We start from the raw sequence: 26,025 nt of genomic DNA, 5'->3' as shown, positions 1-26,025 counted from the left end.
GAAGATTTCATTCCGAGGGCTGGTGGTTATATCTATGTGTAAAAATCCTTTATAGAAATACAAGTTCTCTTAATGTCAGTTTCATCAGTAACTAACCATTGTTTCATTTGTTTTCTCGTTCCGAAGAAAGACAGAAACGTGTCAGCCTTTCTCTGTACTGAGTTTGAAAGGATGCTGGTTGGACAATATAATTTGGTTTATTTTTATTGTTTTATTATATTATTCGAACCAAAGCCATTTTTGAATCCGTGAAGTCACATCGGCCTCCTTATTTCTTGAAGTGGCAGCAGAAGTTGTGAAAAAAGGGATTTCAGAATAAGTGGGGAAGGCTTGCCTTTCGACTGTACCGACGATATTGACAAATATTCCTGTCGTAGTAATTCATTAGTGGAAACCATTGGCGCCCGAAGAAAATTTTTAAGGGGTCATCTCCATGGTTGCTCTATTACGTCTGGTATTTAATATACGTAATTAACTATCTTATGCATACATTTTCGTGAGCAAGGGGGGGCGGACCCCTTGTCCCCTCTCTTCGGGTGGCCGTGCTCGAAACTAAGTAGTCGTTGGAAGCAGTGTTTCTTCCAGACATGTTTTTGAGGCACTGCCCCCCCTGGAACTCTGAGAGTGCCCCAATGGGAAGACCAAATAATACGTGTATAATATAATAAATATAACAGTACCAGCAGTACCCCGGAGAACAAAGTGTACTCCCAAGGAACATTTTTTTTTAAGTAAACACTGATTGGAAGATTGTAGTCGTGTTGTGTGTTGTGCTGATAACCAAACCAAAGTGGTTGAAAGCTGTAATTTTAACCACTTGGCATAACAGCTCTTTTTGTGGGTCTCGGCCGCTCTAGTGTTGCCACGAGACGAAACATTTCTCGTGTCTCGTCTCACGAGATGAAACATGGGACGAGACGACACAACCGAAAGCCTTTAAACTTCTCTTGTCAAGATGAAGTGCTATTGTTATTGGAGCGCGTCTTTTTAGAAGAGCGTAGCCAGGCATTCGATAAAGCAAATTATAAGGCTCCATGTGGCCCTGGCCGTTCCCAAGGGGTCCTATCGTATATATCTGTTCGCATGGATCAAGTTCTACTTCAGTGCTAGTATGTTAATAATAATAATAATAATAATAATAATAATATTCGTAAAATTGTATAAATTTTGATTAGAAAGTGAATATGGGAGACCTATGAAATAAAATAAATAGATGCGAGTAATTTTAAAATTATACGGCAAACGCGCTTTATCTTACCGCAAACGATTATGGTCGAATATACACGATTAAAGGAGCACTCTGTTGGTCAACTTAAAATGACTAAACGATTTGTCCCTCTATAAGGAGAAGCTGCTTCTGTGAGTGTCACAGTGACTTACTCGGGATTTCCTTCTTTAGTCCAAACCCAAATTATATAGACGTTCCTCAATGAGGAACATATCACGAAACGTTCTTAAAGTTAAGCTACGTCGTCGTTTCGGGCGATGGTCCCGATTTACATTACAATTCTTCTTTACCTTCTAGTTTCCAAAGAAGAAAAAACGGTGGAAATTATTTTCACATTCTTTGAACTATATCAACACGTGTAGAAATAGTGCGTGCTATGTTTATTTAACGTAACTACTAGTTTATTTTCTTGTTTTATGACAAATTGATGTCAAAGTGTGAAAGCCAGGAATTGCCGTTGCAACAACGACGAGTTCAAATCCCGTCGAGGCATTTATTTTTTGCTTCATTGGAAGGTATTGTTTACGTAATTTATATTCTAATTCTGTTATTCATTTATTTATTATTATTATTATTGCAAAATTAAGTCTTGGCTACACATTGTGATTGGATTTCAAGTCTTTTTGTTGAATAGTCAACACACTCCACTTCAGGGGTTTCCAGGGAGGGAAATATCATCCTGTTGCTTTTCATTTGTTTACTTGCACGCTGCACCAGGCCTGGATACCACATTTCACCTTTCTATACGTACGGAAAGTACCCTAAAGGTTTTGATGAGCATGACAGAGTAAGTGAATAAGTGATAAGATGAATGAAATTTGCGTATTAACAACATTAAATGTATCAGGTTGTCGGCAAAGTCATGACATATTCTGGTAAAATATGACAAATGATAACTTGTGGATACACTAGTAAAACTCGTGTAAAACTGGGCCGCGGTGGCTCAGTGGTAGAGCGTTCACCTCTGGTGCTTGGGGTTCCGGGTTCGATCCCATCCCCCGCCAAGTGAACTTTGTGGTCGACAAACACCGTGTGCGTGGGTTTCCTCGGGTTTCTCCCGTTTGCTCTAACTTTCTCCATTCCACCATTTCATTCATTACTCATCATCACCATCTTCTTTCGCGTCACCGGCATTATCGTGGGACGTAAAACTCAAAGATTTCATTTCATTTTCGTGTAAAACTCGGATAAAATTAAGTAAAACTCGTAAAAGCAGGAAATATAAGGTACTGAGAAATGTTCGTTAAAGTAGTTAACTTAAAAAAATAATCCAGTGTCCTGAAGCACCAGATTCCAATCAATATGAGTCTTGTGCCCTGTCGTGAAACATCAGGGCCCAAGGTGAGAGCATACATACGGCAGCGCCTCCGTACATGTGAGTGAAGTCGCTAAAAAGTCCCCAAGCGTTACCATGATTGACTTAAAAAAGTTTCAAAAATAAACAGTTCTTTTCATTGATTTTGATCACTTTTAATAATTTTTCCTTCTCTTCCTTTTCCCTCTAGAATTTTGCACTGTTCACTTGGGCGCCTGTGACCGTAGCCCCGCTCGCTCCATTTATGGCACTGTACTGTGCCTGCCAAAAGTTTCGAAGCACTCTAAAGGCCAATTTCTCCTTCATGGCCTCGCCTCTGCATGTATGTCTTTTTAGTTGTGAATTTAAAGTTGAAATCTCCGGACAATTCTTTCTGCATAATACTTAATTACTTTATCATTACTGAAATCAGTAAGTTTCTTTATTATTACATTGGAATCGTAAAAGTGTGTAATTACTGAATTGAGTGTACAACGAGTTTTCATTTTCTTCCAGAACAGTGACATCTTAGAGTAGTGGCTTAAGCGTTAGTTTAATAACGTTTGGGTTCCGGGTTCGGTTCACGCTGAGAGAATTAAAGAATTTTTATAACTTGCTATATTGATACTTCTGATGTATGTTAACATGAAAAATATTCAATTTCTCTCGGTCTCAGAGTTGAGACGACTTCCTTCGCAGGTGAAATGGCAACAACACAAAGTTACGTAATCCGTATCAACCTTGATTTGTACTCTCTGGGAACGTAACGTGTTTGAACAAGAATTGATGAGTACACAAGGAATAACATCGTTGTTACTGCTGTAGCATGAGTCAAAAATGATTTCCTAGGAATTGTTCCTGCCTGTACACAAATTGCAAATATTGATCGTACTTATAACTCTAGTCACGAGAATGACCATATTTAAGATGTCACCTGAACTTCCTTCTTAGAAGAAAGGCGAAATAAATCGCATTGCTGTTATCAGCTAACAAATCTTTATGGATTATTGGGTTCATGCGTAAACCTAAGAAACATCTGACATAATGTATATATTTTCTGTTCCTATGAATAGCTTCGACTATGCGACTTTTTTCTTTCCTTCTGTGGCAATAATAATAATAATAATAATAATAATAATAATAATAATAACAATAATAAACAATAACAGAATTACAATCACACTTACATAAACATCACCTTCCCATACAGAAAAGATAATAATTACCACGACAGGATTTGAACCCAGGTAGCTACAATGGGAGTTTCCTGCTTTCACATTTTTTTATACAAATCGCCTCAACCGGGGTATTCCTCGCCACTGGAACTTCATGTCCTTTCGACGTATTCCAAATACTACAGGGACCCAAACACATAAATACTGAGGACGGTTCAAATTCTCACCTTGCTCTTCAGAGGAATTCGAGCCCCCAGTGGATTGCGCCTCATGACTAGAAGTCGAACGAAGGAGATCACTCGGCTAGTGCCACCGCCTCAATTTGCCACAAATTCCTCATATAGATATACGAAAATAAACTAGTAGTTATGAAACATAAATATAGAACTATCTATTTCTACACGTGCTGATACCAGTCAAAGAATGTGAAAATAATTTCTGACGTCTTTACTTATTTGGAAATTGGAAGTTATGGTAAATAAGAATTATAATGTAAATCGGGAACATCCCTGAAACCAATGACGTAGCCTCAACTTGAAGAACGTTTCGTGATATTTTCCTCATTGATTAAAGTCTATATAACTTGTTTTTTTTTTTAGTTGAATAAGGAAATCTCGAGTAAATCATTAAGACACACAATTTGCTTATATTTTCTTATTTATATTTTTTATTTATAATATATCGTTCTGACACTCACATAAACATTAGTGTCTTGTGTATATTATTCCATGAAACGACTATAACTAGGCATTAGTTTGGGTAAAAGATGAGGTGGCGTGGTAGGTTAGTGGCTAGCGCAATGAACTTCTATTTGGTAGACCGGATTTTAAATCCCGGCCAGGTTGAAACTTTTTCAAATATTTCAATTCATACCCAGTGTGATAAGTAAGATCTTCTCTTCCCTAGAAAGAAAAATATCTTAGAATAAGGATAGTAGAAGAAGGTCTGTCAATGAAGACAATGATTTACAAAGTTATTTCCAGCAGTTGTTCTAGATTTGATATTTTTTAGATATTGAGATTAATATATACTGTTCATTGGACAACACGCTCTGAACCAGAGAGATTGTTCTTAGTATGGAGAAATGTTTCGTGCATCATCTACTCACAATTGTACTTGCATAAAGACTTGACTCAGTGCTACCAACTGCTGTCAGTGCCGAGAAAAGTGTAAGATGGGTTGCATCTGTCCAGGCGTTTTACAAACTCCAAATTGTCTGGACCCCAAGTAATGGAATTAGAGCACTTAGGAGGGAGACACATTTGCGGTTGGATGTACAGTGGGACACAGAAATTCTTGGTGTACCAAGTTCGCGAGATAGGCAACCCAACTATGCCTGCTCCAAGATTAATTACACACTGCAGCATGAAGTTGTCCTCAACTGTTAAAAGCACAAATCGTAAGGAGTTTTTTAGTGCAGAAGTGGAGACAAACGATTGCTGACGAAATGACAAAAGGGAGTCTTTGGATACTTGTACTCACAATAATTCTTGTTTGTATGATACACACGTAAAATTATACACAGCCACTTGAAAACAAATATACTGATACCAAAGGCGCCGATGACTAGATAACATTCGAGGGACTTAGTTAATCTTATACTGTAATTAACGCAAATGAGGGATTATATAAACAAGTTTACTTAGTTCAAATAAATATACATATCCGCGTATCAAATAATATACGTATAGATTATGCGGTATATATGGTAGGTTATTTTTTAACTAACTCAAATCTTTGCGCTGAGTTTTGAAAATGTTAACACTAGTCCTAACTGGAAATGAATTAAAAATATGGATGGAAGTACCCAACTCCAATGAAACTTTTGCGGGTCTAACATCTCCTAGGTTCCGGCGCCACTCATTGATACGCAATAATACTTCGAAAGAAGAAATTGTCCGATTTCATTATTCGTTAAATGAGTTTCGGAAAATGCTAAATATTGGTATGCAGTAATTTAATTCTAAATATTAAAGTGCAAAATTCAATAACACTCAAACGAGTTGGAGAACTTATCCGTATTAACACATTTCCCGTTAGGTTGCATATATAACTAAGGGTTCCTGATTTGTATAATTTTTGGGAAAATTTACATATTGAGATAGAAAGAGAAAGAGGGAGAATATAGTGTCAATAAACAACAATTTAAAAATGCACAAAATTAATCGATAATATCAAATATAGAACCATTAGCAGAATTAACTTTGCAACTCGTTTTCTCCATTCATGTTTCTTCCTTTATTCTCAGAATTATATCATAACTGAATTTCTTTACTGGATATTATATTTCATTTAGCAGCATCCAACTGTAGCTCAGCGTTGTAAATGAAACATAGCATAAAGTGCAATTGTCTGGGAGCAGAATCGAACTCGAACTGCTATTTTCGGAAAGCAGAACTCGAACCACTCATCCACAGCGTTACTTATTCTGGCTTGCCTAGATAAAGTACCTTTTCAATTCGTTCAAAATAGTTGCTTGATAATAGTAAAATTGATTCGCAGACAACAGGAGTATGTAATGGACAATTCCTTTTTGACCAAAGGTTGTAATTTAAAGACACCAATGTGTAGAACTAGTCTTCAATATAGCACATACCAAAAATCTCAGAAAAATATTCCAAAAATGGAAAAATGAGCTACTTACGTCATGGCAGCACAGACAAGGGTTTTGGCATGACGTCACAGGTCCGTAAGTGCGCTGTGAGTGGCTTTGGAAGCTTCAGGGAATTTTTTTTCTTATTGCAGTTTGTCACTGCAAACTACAAATAAATTTAGTAGAATAGTGAAAGTAGAAGTGGCAAAATAAGTGAAACACTTACTGTATATAAACGTAAAGTGTTAATTAAACCTATTTTCCTAGCTTGAAATACATTATCTAAAATATTTGTAATGATAGAACATTACAAATGACCATTACTTTTACATTTAAGGAGTATTACTTTACTATTTTATTACCTCAAAAACATTAGAGCCTAAGCACTATATCATTTCATGCGCAGATTGAGAATATCTAGGCCATCATATAGCTTTATTTTGAAGATTCGTCGACAATTCCCATCCTATTATGCTACGGCTACAAATAAGCACTTTATGCACCAAATGCTCTTAATCCCTTGAAAAATATTCATATTCTATTACATCCCTTCATTTTTCTACTATTTACTCTACATATTAGCAATCGGTCACCCCACACCATTGCTACAGCTATTCTTATCTTAATGATACAAGAATCGTATTATATAGCGCTTTACTTTCATATATTTCTACAAGAGAAATGCTTTTGTGGTCACCGCGGTAGTTTGAAGCTGAAGGAAGCTGCAGCGAATAGAGGCAGACAGATGGTTAGGCTGCCGGAAGACCATCATAAACAAGATAAGTGCTCGAGAATTTTTCTTCTGACCTAGGCGCCGGTTCTCAAACCTAGACATCATAATAATACAATTCCATACATGGGCCTTCATAATTTTATTTTTGATTTAATTTATTTATGAGCCAGTCTCCTATTTGGAATCCGCTTGACTAACTGGTGTCCAGGACTTTTCGAGCCCGAACAAGAGAAATATTGACAGAAATTCATTATGTGTTACGTATGTTGTTACTACATAACTTCAGCCTTTTCTTTTCAATAACCTCACTCGAAATAGTGTTCTAAGTATACAAACATAAGTTTATTAATATTCTGCTTTCCTTCAGATAGGCCAGTATCCCCGGGAGGCTGCCCCCCTAAATTTTTACTGCCCTCTAAACTTTTCAAAGAGGTTTGCAAATAAACCATAATATGGTGATGAACTATATTATGACTGGATTAACTCCCCTAACTTCTACAGCCCCCCTATATTTTTGGGGTGGCTACAAGCCTGTCCTCAGCTCTGAGGTGACTAACGTTGGTATATGGTAGTACATTTGCAAAATATTATATGGTGGAAGTATTCTGCTTTGTGTTCTGAGGTCCACAAGTAAAAAAAAAAAATAAAGTCATACATAAAATCAATCGTTTTAAGCGTTCAGCCTTTGTTAAGTTTCGTCTAGTAGATTGATTTCTCTTATATTGTTTCACTCACTGGAACAGAATATTGTGTTCATTACTCGTCATAACATAAATCACCAAAAAAATCATTATCAAAGGACACAGTGGATCAATAGCGGAGTGCTCACCTCTAGTGTGAGTGGTACCTGGCTCGAATTCAAGCCATATGAATTTGTGTTGGACAACATTGTGTCTGTCCGTGGGTTTTCTCGTGATTCAGACGTTTCCTCCCACATGACCATTCCACCGATTCTTTTATAATCATTCACCCTCATTAATCACCCGTCTCCCTTTGTCAACAAGACATATTCGTGGAACATAAAAGTAGAAACTTCATTTTATTCAGTAATAATCCACTATATGTACTTTAGATTTAAACCAACAAATGAACAGATGTGGTCTCACAGTAGCGATAACAAACTCTTGTGTTCAAAACACTTCTGCCAATTTGAAAATATTCACATGGACTAATATAAACAATTTACGAGTATGTTCCATTTCTAAAGAAAACGACAATAACCGCGAAAATATTATGATGAAATAATATTGCTAATGTGTAAAGTAGTTCGATAATAGCACTGGTAAATTATCAGAATGCCCATGAACATAATTATCATCGTAAGTTTGTGCGTCCTTGTGTTGAACTCAATAGAGAATTTAGATTCTTTTACATAGAGAAATGTTTTTTTTTATGTATTAATTTTCTTGGGCTTCCCCCTAAGCGCACAACTATCGAATCCAGGATGAACTTGCATATAAGAAATTAGCACTCTACTATCAAATAACTATGCTTTTATATTGTGGATTATTTTCCTTAAGAATGAATAAAATTCGCTTCGTGAAATCGGTAGGTGACCGAAACATGAGGGCGCCGATCCTGGGGGGCGAGGGGGCCTGCTGGATCACCTACTCTATTTGTGAATATACAATATTTGGCATAATTTGAGCGCAATTTGTCTTAAAATCTTCATATATATCATAGTAGCAGTATTAGTATTAGCATGAGTATTAGTCAGAGTTGGAAAAAAGTTTTTTTAAAAAAAACGTTTTTATGTTTAAAACACGTTTTATTTGTTTAAAACGTTTTTAACGTTTAAAATAAAGTTCTTCAAAAAAATTAAAATGTTTATTTTGTTTAAAAGAATAATCTAAATAGGCATATATATATTACCTTTTTACACTCTTAGGTATTGCTTGCCATCTACATTCAACCTCTAGATCAAATTTCGGGAACTTCCCTAAACTCGATCCGCCGAAATGTTCAATTCCGGAAAAAGAAATCGGGATTTCCCGATTTCTTTTCACTGAATATGTAGTTTAGTTTCTTTGTCTTACGTTCTACTGGTCGTCTGCATTCTTAATCTTTAAACGTCCATTGGCGCAACTGCTGTGTCAGGGCTTTAAACCTCAATTGCTCAGTCTTAAACCTCAAATTAAGGCTGGAAGGTGGTTTTGGTACTAATTTATTCCTGAAAGATGCAGCTTTGCTGGTGTGCATTTTATGTATGTGGGGGAGGGTAAATATCGTTTTTTTTTGTTTTTTCAACAGTTTTTTGGGGGCCATTCCCCCTCTTGGGGATAGATTCATAAAAATTGTTACGTGAATCAATGAAGTAGGCCAGTACATGGTAATATCGTGTATTTGTAATTTTTGCTTATATGGGGTAGCAGGGAGGGGGAAAAGTTAGCCAATTTTTGGAGTTTAAGTTTTTTGACGTAAATTATATTTATTTTTACAACAAACATCAATAGCTCAGTCCTTAATTAAGCTAGAAAGATGATTTGGTACCAAAGTATTTTTCAGGGATGAAGCTTTCCGTCAGTTGCATTTTATGTATATAGGGGGTGCGTATGTACGGCCGAGAGAGGGAGGATGAAGTTTTTTTCTTTAATTTTTCATCAGGTTTTGGTGCGTCTTCCTCCTCTCTTTGTGGTACATCCCCTATAAACAACAAGTACAAATACAGGCTACTATCATGTAGGGGACTACTTCATTGCTTCACATACCAATTTTTATGGAAGAGGGGGTCAAATTTGGTTAATTTACATTTATTTTCGGGACGGTCCCATATAACACAAGATATATTTCACTGAAGTGGTCTAGAAGCATAATTCTTGTTCGTATACATGATGTCTGCAGCAAAACTGATTTGCATATGGACGTGGTACTATAGTGGGGGAAGGGAGAAAGAGTCTAATTCAATGAACGTTTTTCTGCGCATATTTTTTAAAAATATTTCCTACATAAAACGAATTCATTACTCAATGGCAGCAATGGCTACCATATCTTATATTATTGTCAGAAGTATGTGGCCTACACATTAGCATCATTTTGTCAGCTTAGGGTGACTAAGGGTTGCCAGGGCCCCGCAAATTCAATATTTTCATATTTTTAATGAGATTTTATGTCTGTTCTTTTTCTACGAATACAGCAGGAATTTCACGAATGTTACTTCGTTGGAATTTGTGATCTATAAGCTTTCCAACGATGTATAACTCATGACTCTGTGATAATTAGGGGGGTCACCAGAGCCCCAAACGTGAGAGTCTACCATTTTGTTAAAATCCCTGGCGGGTGTCTAGAGTTAATTGTGTTGTTATGCCGTAGACACTAATCATTATTAGCTATCCAAGTTGCATATAGAGATGTATCTTGAAAACTGTTTAGTTAACATGTCATTTGCTCCTTGTAAGCTAATCATTGCTCTTTTCTATGAGTTGTATTTGCCAGAACATTTCTTCTAGCTTATGATATGAGAACTGTTCATTATTATGTAAATGATAGTGATCAAAAAATAATCAAGTTTTGAATTTGTGAATTTGGATCTTACAATAGTGTATAGGGTGTTTAACCTCCGTTATTCTTGGAAATTAAGAAATTTTCAAATACTTCACCTGAATTTCTGTTGGTTTAGTTATACGCACACTGATGTGCAGAATTTCGTCAGAGTACTGAGAACATTTCTTTGAATAAGTCTTTGGCAACTACTTTTCTTTTTAATTCAATTACAACTGATAATTATATGAATTGCAAATATAAAATTTATAGCTGAAAACAAAATATTAAGTATGTTCAACATTTCATTATTATTCTTTGATTTCTAATGAAAAAACTATTTATAGGCATTGGTGATTTCATAAGATTCTCCTCGGGGGATTGTCAATATATGAAGGACAGAAAATAGATAAAACAGCTATTAGTCCACTTTGAGCATAAACGAAGATATGGCTTCGAAGGGGGAAATATTTTAGCTCGACAGTGTCTCAATTTTTCCCTCAGGTCACCCCTGTTTCAAACGTTTTCTTAACAAATAGAATATTACATTCATTTCTCGTTCCACGTTTTGAAATGGCAAAAATCATATCTTAAAGAGAATTATAATATGTACAAGAATAAAGAATAATAGAAGTAATGAAGTAAATATTAACGTGTAAGGTATCGATTTATATTCGGATTAAAACTCCAATATCTGTGTGGATTGCACTTTAAAGCAAATCGTCTCTATATATAATTCTTACTGAAAAGGCATGTTTAACTCCAATTACTTAATCAAAATGTTTAATAATATATTTTTATTGTAATATTTTTACTATTCAATGTTGTATACATTTCATTTCCCATACGAAACTCTCACAAATGTATGATGGACTAGTGAATATTATCAAATAAATTATCATTTAGTTTACGTAAATGCTGCATCGCCTCATTTTAAACTTCGTATTTTAACTAATAATAATAATAATAATAATAATAATAATAACAATAATCAAAAAAAGGATAATCGTTATCTTTATCAGAATTTCTGCCTTAGTTAATAAATAAATTCCACGACGTCTCTATTCGTAGTTCTATTCAATCGAATCCGATAGAAACACAAGGAGAAACTTCGAGAACATGTAAAAGACAAATCTTACTTTGATGGGACTCGAACTAACCTTTAAGAGTGATCTACACGCAAGCGCTTTAGACCATTTTTTTTCTTTTATTTAAGTTAACTGATTCACCGAACGTATCTCAGTAACATGTGTCTATTTTCTACTCGGTATACACATTTTACAGTTATTTCCAATAACCATGAAGGACAGGGACACAAACACAAAAAAAAATTAAAGAAAGTTAAAATTCTCTGAATGAGAATCGAGCCCGGGATGCCATACACCAGAAGCACACGTACTAGCCACAAGACCGACAGGGAGAGCAAATGAAGTGTATTATCTACTGTCTGAAGTTTAAGTTTCTTTTACCCTGACGTAATATGTCTATTGATCGTACGTTTATGTTCACCGTATTTGTTACTTTGAGGAATAGTGCATTTCATTTTGATACAGGTTATATTACATATTCGTCCATAAATATTACATAAAGTATAAGAATTATTCATGATTTGTCATGGAAATTCACTGGTGAATGCACAGTAGACAAAGAATGCGATTGGAAGGAGAGTTCGACAGGGATGATATCTTTCGTGGACATTATTTCATATCTATCTAGAAGAGATAGTGAAGAGGAGCCTACATAATGGAGATATTATTTTGTTAGGAGGTAAAATGATTAGGTGTATACGGTTTGGGGATGATATCGCTGTTGTTGCAGAATATAAAAAAAGAAAGTCTATAAGATGTTGAAAACTTGAGAAGAGTTTGTCAAGAATATAGATGTAAATAAATGTTAGAAAAACAAGATCCATGATGATTGGAACGAAGTGATCCGTGTCAAATATAGAACAAGGAGCGGAGAAAATACAACAGGTGACTAGTTTTGTCTGACAAGTAACACTTTCCAAGTGTAACCTCCGATTTTCATAAAATTTGCCACGTAGATACTACACGTGGATTTAAACGAATATATGTTTTTTTATTTTCTGCAGGAAAACGGTTTTAGGGGCAAAAGCCCCCCACCCAAAATTTTGGAAGTTGACGCCCGAAAATCAAGAAGTGCACCGAACTGAATTAAATTGTGCACAGATATTGTAGACCTGGAATGAGGGAATACGTGTTTCGTATTCTCCTAAAAATATGGCTGGATGAGGCACGGATCCCTCTATAAATTTGATAATGAAATAATCAGAAGTGCTAATAATAGTATGTCAGAAGTGCTTAAAGGACATAAAGAACTGGAACGAAATTTTGTTCTAGTGATAATACGCAAAAAATTTAACGAATACGCATTTTTTTATTTTCTGCTGAACAACGGAAAAAATACCGTAGTAGCGCAGGAAGGAGTGGACCAAAGCAAATGAAATTGTGTTTATGTATTGCATATGTTAAATAAGGTCTCTTGTGTTTCTTAAGTGTCCGCATCCGATTTGCTTCAAATTTGGCACATCAACAGTAAATAGGAAATAAATCGACACGTCTTTGTGTTTATGCGGAAAAACATTGTAATGGATTAAAGGCGCCTTCCGAAATACTATAAAATACGCTATATTGTTTGTGTTTACTGTTGATGTACCAAATTTTAAGAAATTGGATGAGGACCCATGTTGAACACGAAAGGCCTTATTTTACATAACAATATCTACAAACAATTTCATTCGCTTGGGTCCACTCTTCCGCCACCCAACTCTTCGGTCCACCCAACTGTTATTATTATTATTATAATTATTATTTTCAGGAAAATTAGAATCCCGTATTCCCACATCTTACATCTACAAAATCCGTAAACAATTTCATTCACTTTGGTCCACTCTTGCCTTTCAGGTGTCAACTATCAAACTTTTGATTGGGTGCTTTTGCCGATAAACCGTTTCTCCGCAGAAAATTAAAAAAAATATTTCTTTATTTTTGCGTATTGGCCCTATACAAAGTTTCGTTGCAGTTCTTCATGTTCTTTAGGCACTTCTGACAAATTGTTATTAGCACTTTTGATATTTCGTGGTAAAAGGTTTGGAGGGGTCAGTGCCTGACCCAACTGTTTTTTTTTTCAGGGACAAGTTAAGCACGCATTCCCTCATTTTACGTCTACAACATCTGTGCATAATTTCGTTCACTTCGGTTCACTTATTCTTGCCTTTTGGAAGTCAACTTTTAAAATTTTGGTGGGAGATTTTGCCCCTAAAACCATTTTTCGTAGAAAATAAAAGCACGTGTTCGTTTATGTGTAGCATCTACCTGCTAAACTTTATCAAAATCGGAGTGTTACACTTGGGAAGTATTACTTGTTGGACATGTAGAGATTAAACCAGGCCGCAGTGGCTCAGTGTTAGACCGTTCACTTCTGATGCATTCGATCTCAGCTCGCACCAAGTGAACCTTGTGGTTGACTAACACCATGTGCGTGGTTTTTTTTGGGGTTCTCCCAGTTGTTTCATTTCACCCTTTCATTTATTTCTCATCATCACACTGTCTTTTAGCCTAGCTGATATATTTGTGGACGTAAAACTCAAAGATTTCATTTCATTGGAGAGTTTAACGTCCCTTTCAGCAGCGAGGCTATAAGAGACATAACCTACTGATTAGCGTGGAATCCGAACCTCATGAGCTCCCGCGGGGAATGGAAGACCAACTGAGTACGTAACAAGTAGTGACTATTTCCATGAGTCATGTATCATATAGAAATCTCTTCAAATCTGATACTAAATTATTATTATTATTATTATTATTATTATTATTATTATTATTATTATTATTATTATTACGTACTACTTGAGATGCAAACTATAATTGCAGTATTTTAGAAGGAATATTGCCTAACTGATAATGCTTATGAGAATTGTTAGATTTCTACAGGGATGTATCTAATCCTTCCACACTGGGAAAGCAGTAATTACGTAAGTTCCTCTTCCAATCTATAAATAAAGCACAGATTAGCATATAGCACTGGAAAAGGATTAAATTTTAGACAGGAAAGTAAAACTTTGTATATTGCTTTTTCTGTAAAAAAGAAGATTGTTTAGCTTTAGAGGATGAACGTTAGAAAAGTAATGGAACGAATTAATTTCTTTATACAACAAATAGCTGTCGTTTCTAAAGAGAACAGAAACATTGCAAGTAAACATAAATCGAAACCTCTGCTGAGCTAATACTCACAGAACAGTGTGTTAACGTTTTGATTTTATCGTAGGCCTACAGGCATTTACAAGGCCAGTACATTATTGTCTGTTAACGTGTAAAAATTGCCTGAAGGAAAGTGGAACATAGCACTAAACGGTTGTGCAGTCCTCACTTTAAGTCAAAAAAACATATATCGAAGTAAGGAGTGGATTCTGGCTGTTTGCAGATAAAAATACCTTTTTATGAGCTGGTGGAGCAACCAACTGCACATACTGATAGAAATAGAAGCCACTGCTGAAGAGGAATGAATGAAAATTGTGGAACGTAGAAAGTGTAAGGAAACAGGGGACCCTGATAAAACCCACGCACACACGGTGTTTCTCCACCACAAATCTCACTTTGTGCAAGCTGGAATCGAAAAAGGACCCCATGCGCCAGAGGTAAACGCTATACCACTAAGCCACCGTGGCCCTATGAAAAATACAACCGTATTCATTCCGCTCCTCTCTCTCTCTCTCTCTCTCTCTCTCTCTCTCTCTCTCTATATATATATATATATATATATATATATATATATATATATATATATATACCAGGAGCATGAATAATTTTCATTTTGGACGTATGATTACGTGATATTTAACTCAGAATTACATTTTTACTGAGTTGAGTTGATTTGGAGTTAACGACCCTTTCAACAGCAAGACTATATGAGACGTGTACGTATTGATTAACGTAAAAACCGAACGAAGTGTACTCCTGTCGGGTGCTGGTGGTGTTGATTTTGACGCAGCATTCATCTATGCCACACAAACTTTGGAAGACTGTGCCCCATATTTAAGAATGTTGTGCTGTCAGCAATCATAAACTAAAGTGTTTACGTCTACTGCTATTTGAAAACATAACACTTTGTATCAGGTTGGCTACATTGTCAACCCAATAAGCTCACATATTGATTAGTTTCATTCTCAATGTTAGTATAAAAGTATATGCACAGGCATAATTCTACTTGATTGTATTATTCCTGTAATGTTGAACATTTCCATTTACTTTCCCATAGTGAGCCGATGCAGGGACTCGACATATTCCTTAATCCTGTGTTTTGGCAATCAATTTGACTATAAACAAGCTACTGTTTTGAGCGAACAGAAAATACTCTTTATTTAGGAGAGCCAGAGTACGTAACGCTTTAGGTGAATGGTTAGCGTTGTGATTTGCCAATTTCCTGGCCCGGGTTGGATTCCCGTCCGCTCCCTTTACTCTTTTTAAAATGTCTCATTTTCAAGGCTGAGCTACAGTTGGATGCTACTAAACGAAGCCAATTTCCAGTGGAGAAATTCAGTGATGATGTAATCCTGAAAATAAAGGAAGAAAAATGAATGGAGAAAACGAGTTACAAAGTTAATTCTGTTAATGGTATTATATTAGATATTATCCGTTAATTTCGTGCATTTTTAAATTGTTGTTATTTGACACTATATTCTCCCCTTTTCTCCTTGTGTCTCAGTGTGTAAATTTTCACAAACATTATACAAATCAGGAACCTTCAGTTATATTGGCAACCTAAGGGGAAATACGGTTAGTACGGATAAGTTCTCCAACTCGTTTGATAGTTATCGAATTTTGCATTTTTAATATTTACAAATAAATTACTACTGCGTACCAATATTTAACATTTTCAAAAGTCATTTAACGAGTAATGAAATCGGACAAGTTCTTATCTCAAATAAGTAATACGTATTAATTAGTGGAGCCGGAACCAAGGAGCTCAGGCACTGTTAGACCCCCCAAAATTTTCATTGGAGGCTGGGTTGTTCCCCGAATGATCGATCTATATTTTAATTGATTTGCAGGTAGGACTACTGTTAACAGTTTCAAAGCTCAGCGCAAGGGTTTGTGTTTACTTAAAAAATATCGTACTACGTATACCACATAATCTATCCGTATATTATTGCATACGCATATATGTATAGTTATTTGAAGTAAGTTAACTTGTTTGTAATCCCTCATTTGAGTTAATTATAAGATTATTTAAGTCCCCAGACTGTTATCTACTAATCGGCGCCTCTGGTGTGCATATACATTTTTCTGGTATTGTGCTGTTTACTGTGAGTACAAGTATCCAAAGACTCCCTTTTGTCATTTCGTCAGCCAGCGTTTCTTCTCACTCTTGCACAAAAATACACTTTAAGGTTTGTTCTTTTAACAGGTGGGGGCAACTTCATGCTGCTATTCTAGCTACTCTACCAGCCCTAATTAATCTTGGAGCAGGCGTTAGTTGGGTTGCCAATCTCACGGACATTGTACATCAACGATTTCTGTGGCCCACTGTACACCCAGCCACAAAAGTATCTCCCCCCTAAATGCTCTATTTTCATTACTTGGGGTCCAGGTCTTTTGAAGTTGTGAGAACGCCTAGACAGATGCAACCGAAATTACACGTAACTTTTCTCGGCTTTGACAGCAGTTGGTAGCCTGAGTCAAGTCTGTATGGAAGTAAAATTGTGAGTAAATGACGCAGGAAACATTTCTCCATTCTGAGATCAATCTCCATGGTTTAGAGTGTGTTGTGCAATGAACATCTTATGTTAATCTCAATATTGCTGTGTATGTAAAATAGTTTTTCTTTATACACTGTATAATCAAAGATTTGAAAACACTGATCACATATGAACAGGAAAATGCTTGAAAGTAGCTGAAAATATCAAATCTGAACAACTGCTGGAAATAACTTTGTAAATGATTGCCTCCATTGAGAGACCTTCTCCAATTCTCCTCATTCCAACATATTTTTCTTTCTGGAGGAGAGAAGATTTTGCTTCTCACACTGAGTATGCATTCAAATTGAAATTGAAACAGAAACACTTGAAAAAGTTTCAGCCTGCCCTGGATTCGAACCGGGTCAACCAAATAGAAGTTCAAGGCGCTACCATCTGCTCTACTGCGCCATTTAAACTTCTCTCCAATCTAATACCTAGTTAAAGTCGTTTCATGGAGAAATATAAACAAGATACTCAAATATAACAAAATCAAACAAATATAAACAAAATATAAATACAAATATAAATAAGAAAATATAAGCAACTTGTGTGACTGTCTTAATGAGTTACTCGGAATTTCCTTGTTAAACTCAAAAACAAGTTATATCTGGTGTTGCAAAATAAGTGTTACAACTCTTCGGAGGTGACTCCTGCCACCGAGACAAGAAAAACACTTCTTTTGAACTTTCGGCTATCGTACATAGTTTCGGATCTACAAGGTGCCTTAAGCCTGGGAAAATGAATTTCGGACTCCAATAATTCGGAAACTATCCAAAGTAAAGAGGGCGGGTAAAAAATTCACTGAAGATGTCATACCTGCTATATTGAATTTTGCGTGTTTCACAATCTTACCGTGCACGCGCAACGCATTCCCCAAAGGAACATAGGGAGTCCCGGATAATCTGCCAAAGGAAAATTGTTCTAAATGGAAATAAACTGATAGGGTTTCTACCAGGTAACAATAATTCGTTTGTATATGTTGATATCTGGAACAAAGACAAAATGGCGGACACCATTTTGGTGTGTGGTTGCATAACTGCCAGGTACGGATGCTGGCCAACAGTGACGTTCTGAGTATTAAGTGTAGCGAATTTGTTCTCAAATGCTCTAGAAAGGCAAATGGAATGTCGGTAGACAACAACAGATGAAGCAGAGTGATTCATATGTGTGGAAACATGTAACGAAAAATGCCCAGAAATGCTCTCATACTCAGTAAATGTGAGTTCAGAGCGTCGACAATGTAGCATCAAGAACATGAAAGCCATTGCCGATTCACGAGTAATATTCCCTCAAATCTATGCAAGATGATGTGCACGGTTGCATATCAATAAGGATGCAACAACTGAGTCCAATCTTTGGAAGAGATGTTATTGAGGATATTTGGAATCAGTGTTGCCATCCAGTTTCTTTAAACAACCTTAATTATCATAAATTTCCGTCAATAGCTTCCCTTCCAAAGACAACACTGACACATGTTGCATACTGTTGGAAAGGTCATTCTTTCGCCTTCCAATTCCGCTGTCTTACCTCTGTAAAATTGTTACAGGGTGAACAATACGCAACAAAGTTAAAAATGGTTCACAACCTGTAGCTTCCAGACCGTTGAGGTTAGGACTTATATTCATATGAACTTTTTTGCTTAGAATCACTCATAGTACCATTTCCCAAAATATTGTCTCTTCCTCCTGGGACATCCTATATATATATATATATATATATATATATATATATAAGAACAGATCGGGCGAGTACATAATGGTGCCGGTAAAATTGAGTTATTAGGTGGAATGGGTCTTGATCGAACCACAGAAGAGTATATAATTAATTACGGAAGTGACAGGATAAGCTTGTTTGTTATGTTTAGTTGCATTGAATTGCATGGTAATGATAAAACTTATTCCAGTTTACTCGATAGTTGAATGTGATGAATCATTGTTTGCCCCATCCGCTTATGTATATATTTGTGACGCAAATATCAAAAAAATATTGTCAGTACGATTTCATTAGTTAATAAATAATGAATGATTGATTGTTTTCCGCAGGTTTCAAATATGCTTTTCCATTTTTAAGCAAGGAATGCAAAGTAACTGTTGATGAAAATCAAGTCCAACCTTTGTATAAGCACATGATTCACACAGAATTTCCATCCCTGTGTTTCATTGGATTACCATTTTATGTATGTGCATTTTCACTGTTCGACTTACAGGTAAGGTAAAATTATTTTTTTATTATTTTTTTGTTACTAACAAATAAATCCAGAACAACAATCGAAAGTGAACCAAAAAGAGAAGATCCGATGTACAAGCTGCAGACACACATTTTCTGCTTCCAAGCCGATTTTGTCCCTGGCTAAACTAAGGCAGGAACTCTACTGATTTTTGTCTCTCAGATGATGTTCTACATGCGGAATAAATTTTGTTCAAATACGACCAGTAGTTACCAGAAAATAAAACACAAACAAAGTTCAGCTGAATCCAGAGAAGAAAAATATGCCACGACTGAGCACGGGCACCAGTTATAGCGAGCTTTATTTCCTAGACAATGGGCTATTTGTCCAACAAATTTCGTGTAGGTTCGGCCAGCAGCTACCGAGAAATAAAAAAGAACTCCACGCAAGGTTGGCTGAGGAAATCTAAGCCAGTCCTTGGCCGAAGTTGGACCCCAGTTATAGTAATGTTTATTTCTTATACATATGAAGTACACCATACAAAGTCAGCTGAGTAGAGCCGCAAAACTCTCTGGTTCCGAAATACAGCTTGTTTTATTCCCAAGTCTGTGAACAAAATACCCACCAAATTTGTTTTAGACTCAGACAGTAGTTACTGATGAATAAAATAGCACGTATAAATAGAGATGAGCCAGTCCCTGTCCGAGTGCGGTCACCAATTATAACTATCTTCATTTTCTAGATGATAGGATACTTCCCCACAATATTTGGTTCAGTTATGGCCAATGCTTATCAAGAAATAAAGTGCTAATCATGATGTTGAGTAAGAGGTTATTCTTGTCACCCGGAGCTCACTTTAGGAACAATCGTCAGGAAAAAAATAATATATAATAATAACCACACGCACATGACTGGCGATAGTTCGTGTTGGTCCCTTTGCGAGTCTCCGCGACGAATCGAAGGAGCGCAGACCAAAACGAAGTCCTTGCTGCTACGCGGTGGTAACTTCAACACCCCAACACGAGGTATCTGTTTCGACTCGACGAAACCCTGACGGCAGTGGGACACCAGCGGCAATCCGAAGACTCGTCTCTATATTGACGATCGAAGTTTACCTTCATGTGGGCCGCTGGGTGTTGGCGACGTTTACGGCATGGGCTAGGTGCATTTTCATATAGCCTCGCTGCTCAAAAGGGACGTTAAACTCAAAATCAACTCAACAAAAATGCAGTGCTACGCATCATATATCCATATATGTTTACCATGTGCTTTGTAATAATTGCTGAAGCTTGTTTCTTATTTGGAGCACTTAGAGCACAGGGCAATCAACCCATAAAGTTGTTAGAAAAATAGATCTAAATTTGTGATGTTAGCTTCTCTATGTTGGTCTACTTACCTTAATTTGGGACTTTCAAATTTCATCCGTTTTTAAACTGAAAAGTATCGATAAATTCAACAGGGAAATAATTAGTCCATGATAATTTAATTGAAATTCATCGTAAGTTTGTTCATGACAAACACTTTACCATTTTATATCCTACCGGTTAGATCCATCATTATTGTAACAGAGCGGTGCTTGAGCGAGTGACCGTAGAAATGCAAACTCCGATTAGTTAGAATTTGATAACCTGGTTTTATTACAAGTATAAACTCTTTAGTCGGTAGAAAAGAGGCCGTGGATCATGTGTCAGAGTTGATGACGATGTGTTTTGGTGGGTCAGTGGTTCATGGTGGGTGGTGGGTCGGAGTGGGTCATGGTAGGTAGTGGATCAGAGTGGGTAAAGGTGGGTGGTGGATCATGGGTCAGAGAGGGTCACGGTGGATGGTGGGCCAGTTGGTCGTGGTTCTAGTTTCCATTGACCCACGCCATCTCTGATCAAATTTGAAAAACCAAACCAAACAAAGAGAAATATTAATACTTACTAACAAATCCTCATTTTATTGTCCTAACAAACCAATATGGGTAAGTTGTCAGTAAAATAGTTTAGATTGATCGAGTCTCCTATGGGTAACCACAATATTTGACGTCATTCCCCCCATTACAAAATCGTGGGTACACGAACCAAAATATTTTACCAGTAAAATAGTTTAGAATGACCCAGCCCGTGCTGTGATAACCTCAATATTTCTTCACACCCCCGCTATTACGAAATCCTGGTTACGTGAATGTATACCGGCTTGCATTTTTGCGGATTCCAAGAATTTCAGATATCCTCTGATCTTATTGGCCGATACAGATAGGTCATCAGGAGTTATGACCTATACATAGCGGAAATGAAGGCCAATTGCTGTCGACTCTCTTGACCGAGCGTTCTAGGGCAACATTCAAGTAATGAAAATAGTTTTTAGCGTGGGTTCAAACCTTGTCCAAGGATTTTTTTTTAAATTTTCATAACACAAAACGCTCAACATATTAGCTATTCATTACATAAGTATTGCATGATCCGAATAACTCTAGTATATCTGCAAATTACAATTTGCCATATTTTACCGAAATACGTCATGACTTTTCTGACAAACCGATATTTGAAATGTTATTGCGCAAAGTTCATTGATCTCATTACCTATTCACTTATTCTCTTATGATCACCACAACCTTTCGGGTAATTCCCATAGATATAGAAAGATGAAATGTAGTATCCAGGCTTGGTGTGGCGTGCAAGTAAACAAAATGAAAAGCAACATGATAATATTTCCCTCCCCCAAACTCCCTAAAGTAGAGTGTGTTGATTATTTAACAAAAGGACTTGAAATCCAATCTGAAAATTCATAGAATATAAAATAGGTAGCCAAGTCCCAACTTTGCAATAATAATAATAATAATAATAATAATAATAATAATAATAATAATAATAATAATAAAGAAGTAACAGAATTACAAAATCAATTACGAAAACAATACCTTCCAATTAAGAAGAAAATGACAGCCACAACACAGGGTCGTAAATTGTGGTGGACAGGGGGGCCACTGACTCGCAAGGAAGTTTCACGCCGTTCGAGTGGTTCAAATTTTAAGACAAAATTGTCTTACACTATGTGCGATACGAAAATGAAATTGTAAGTGAAGCATCAAACAGGTCCACCATATTACATAAATAGAACAGCACAGAAAAGGTAAGTAAAACAATAATGAGTCATGGACCTATTTCAGTAAAAAAAAAAAAATGTCTACTATTAGGGGCACTAGAAATAATATATATTCGTATATCATTGTCAGATTTGTCAATATTGTCCCCTTAATTAATTTGTTGTGTATGGAACAGGCCCAGAGATGTAACTAACGACCCTGCAGACTTTGCTGTGCGGGAGCACCTAAAGGACCCGGGGGCTCATAAAGAATAAAAGAAGGTTGGAAAGATGGGGTCCAAGAATTAGAAGAACGACTTTTTCTAAGGGACGCAAATACGCCTATTAATGCTTGCTCCCCCCCAAAAAAAGTTAAGGCGCTGCCACGACGGGATTTGAATTCGTGTCTCATGGCATACGAGTTTCATAATTTGGCAATCTACCACAAATTCCTCATACAAAGATAAAACAATAAACTAGAAGTTACGGAAGATAAAAATAGAAATGTCTTTTTCTAAACTTGTTGATGTAATTCAAAGATTGCGAAAATAATGTCTGCTGCAGGCACGTAGCCAAAGGGTGGGTCCGGGATTTCGTACCACCCCTTCGAGACCGGAAATGAAAAAAATAAGAAAAGATTAAAAAACAGAAACGAGAAAAGGAATAATCAACGTTAAAAATATAAAGCTACAGCTAGCATTTGGTTACTCTTTCTTATGAGGAGGTTTGTGTGGGGGAAAGAGTGGGAGAAGTCAAGTAAAAAATGGATATTATTTTAACGGAGCATTCTGAATTGCATCTAGCTCCATGCTAATCCTATGGACTAGAAATGACGAACAGATGGAGCCTCAGGTAGAACTTAAGAAATACCAACAGTCCCCAATAATATGAGCCTGGCAACCTAGGTTCCAGTGACACTTGTTAAAGAAATTTTCAATTTCGCGGCAACACTAATCCATTTCGCGGCCGGGTGTTTTCACTGCCGAAACAGATCTCGTTGCTATCCTTAACGGCATCAAACGAAGACAAGGAAAAGAAGAAAAGACAAGAAGTACCGAGTTCGAAAGACCTTGGAAGACTATATCTTTTTAAATTTTTTATATCCTTCTACTCGAGATTTCGTCATACTTTGTTACTAAAATACTTACTAACATATCCTCATTTTATTGTCCTAACAAACCAATATGGTTGTCAGTAAAATAGTTTAGATTGATCGAGCCTTTTATGGGTAACCACAATATTTGATGTCATTCCCCCCATTACAAAATCCTGGGTACACGAACCAAAATATTTTACCAGTAAGATAGTTTAGAATGACCCAGCCCGTGCTGTGATAACCTCAATATTTCTTCACATACCCCCGCTATTACGAAATCCTGATTACGTGAATGTATACCGGCCTGCATTTTTACGGATTCCAAGAATTTCAGATATCCTCTGATCTTATTGGCCGATACAGAAAGGTCATCAGGAGTCATGACCTATACATAGCGGAACTTAAGGCCAATTGCTGTCGACCCTTTTGACCGAGCGTTCTAGGGCAACATTCAAGTAATGAAAATAGTTTTGGGTGTGGGTTCAAACCTTGCCGAATGATTTTTAAATTTTCATAACAAATTTTTCATAAAAATAAGCTTGTAGTTTTACTATACATATCAATAGGAATAATAATAATAATAATAATAATAATAATAATAATAATAATAATAAATAATAGTAGTAGTAGTAAGGACGGGATAGAAACCCCGCAGGATTTGGTTATGTTTGTTCTCTCGCTCAAATTTTTCTGTACAATTTTACATGACCAATTTCAGATAGCTGGCATGGGTAGCAAGCGAATACTGAAACTCTTGTGATCGGCGTAAATGCTGCCGGCTTTTCTTATTTGGAAATTAGAAGTTACGATGAGGAAGAATAGTAGTAATATAAATCGGGAGCAGTTAAAAACTATGAGGTAGCCTCAACTTGAACGTTTCGTGATAGTTTGCTCATTGTCACAATGAGTTACTGAACATTTCCTTCTTTAACTCAAAAGTAAGTTATATAGACCTTCGTCACTCATAAGGATCGTCTTCTCATACGAGCATTAATATTTTGTATAATCTTACATGCAACGATATTAACTAGCTAAATGTTTACATAAAAGGATAATTGATACGATAGGTAAGTGGTTATCGAATTGAACTTCGGTTCGGCGGGCCCTGGTTCGAATACCGGACAGGTTGAAACTTTTTCAATTGTTTCAATTTAATTTTCAATACATACTCAGTGTGACAAGAAATATCTTCTGGCTTCCAGAAAGAAAATGGTGGTGGAGTGTGGAGAACTGGAGAAGCTCTCCCAATGGAGGCAATCATTTACACATTTATTTTCAGCAGTTGTTCTAGATTTGATATTTTCAGCTACTCTCAAGCATTTTCTGATAAATGTGTGGCCAGTATTTTTATTTCTCTAAACACACAGTATATTAAGAAATAATACATTACCTACACAACAATATAGAGATTAATGTATGGTGTTCTTTGGAAAACACGATCCGAACATAGAGATTCATGTTAGAATGGGGAACTGTTTTTTTATTCACCTACTTTACAATTTTACTTGCATAAACACCTGGATCAGATCTACCAACTGCTGTCAGTGCCGAGAAAAGTTACATGTAAGTTTGGTTGCATGTGTCTAAGCGTTCTCGCAACTTCAAATGACCTGAACCCCAAGTAATGGAATTAGAGCGCTTAGGGGGGAGATACTTTTGTGGTTTGGTGTACATGGGTCCAGTCCCTTTTATAAGATATAGGTTTATTCTTCACCCTCTTAAAAATTTGGGAGGAGTACTTTGGCCCACCCCTTAAATTTTGGAAATTGCCAAATGTAAATATTCTTTATAATAGAGTAGGACCGTAATATGTATCACTATAAATTTGGGTGGTCCATGTCGTTCCCTTTCATGAGTAAAAAATGCTAAATATAAACGTAAGCAATACGTTGTACCACGTGTTCGGTTTTCACCTAATTTATCCCCTTTCATAAGGTGCTATTAGTTTAAATGGTTATATGGACATGTACAGGGGTCCATCCTCTTTCATAAGACATGGATACATTGTTACATACCTTAGAAAATTTGGGACGGGTACATTGGCCCACCCCTTCAATTTTGCAATTTACCAAACTTAGAAATTGATATAAGGATATAGCACCTTAATATATACCACTATAAATTTCAGTGGTTCTTCTCGTTCCCTTTCATGATTTAAAAATGCCAAAATATAAACGTAAGCAACAGGTTGTACCACGCGGAAGATGTTCGATTAACTTAATTTTACCTCTTTAATGAGGTCATATTATCGTATATAGGTTCCAATTTCCTTTCATAAGGAATGGGTGTTTCCTTGGGAAGGGTACCCTTTTCAATTTGGGAATTGTCCAAACAATAGAATGGTAGGTCTCTTTTATAAATTTTGGTGTCAAATATTAGTACAGTCAGTGATCGATGATTGGATCCCCACACTCGCTCCTCAAAATTCATTTCTCTTTG

The 26,025-nt window shown here is 36.3% G+C and overlaps 1 protein-coding gene across 2 annotated transcripts in view; it reads left to right on the top strand.

Annotated features, from left to right (window-relative positions):
* LOC145688406 (senecionine N-oxygenase-like) overlaps positions 1-26,025 on the top strand; it is a 299,767-nt gene that overhangs the window by 263,804 nt on the left and 9,938 nt on the right. For both annotated transcript variants that reach the window (XM_081762592.1, XM_081762593.1), the window contains one exon: positions 19,300-19,463. In XM_081762592.1, coding sequence (XP_081618718.1) covers positions 19,300-19,463 — 164 coding nt within the window. The remainder of the gene's footprint in view (positions 1-19,299; positions 19,464-26,025) is intronic.

Source organism: Thermobia domestica, chromosome 6 (assembly GCF_964235325.1).
Source record: "Thermobia domestica chromosome 6, izTheDome1.hap1.1, whole genome shotgun sequence".
Classification (NCBI taxonomy): domain Eukaryota; kingdom Metazoa; phylum Arthropoda; class Insecta; order Zygentoma; family Lepismatidae; genus Thermobia; species Thermobia domestica.
This window is presented reverse-complemented; position numbering and strand designations above follow the sequence as displayed.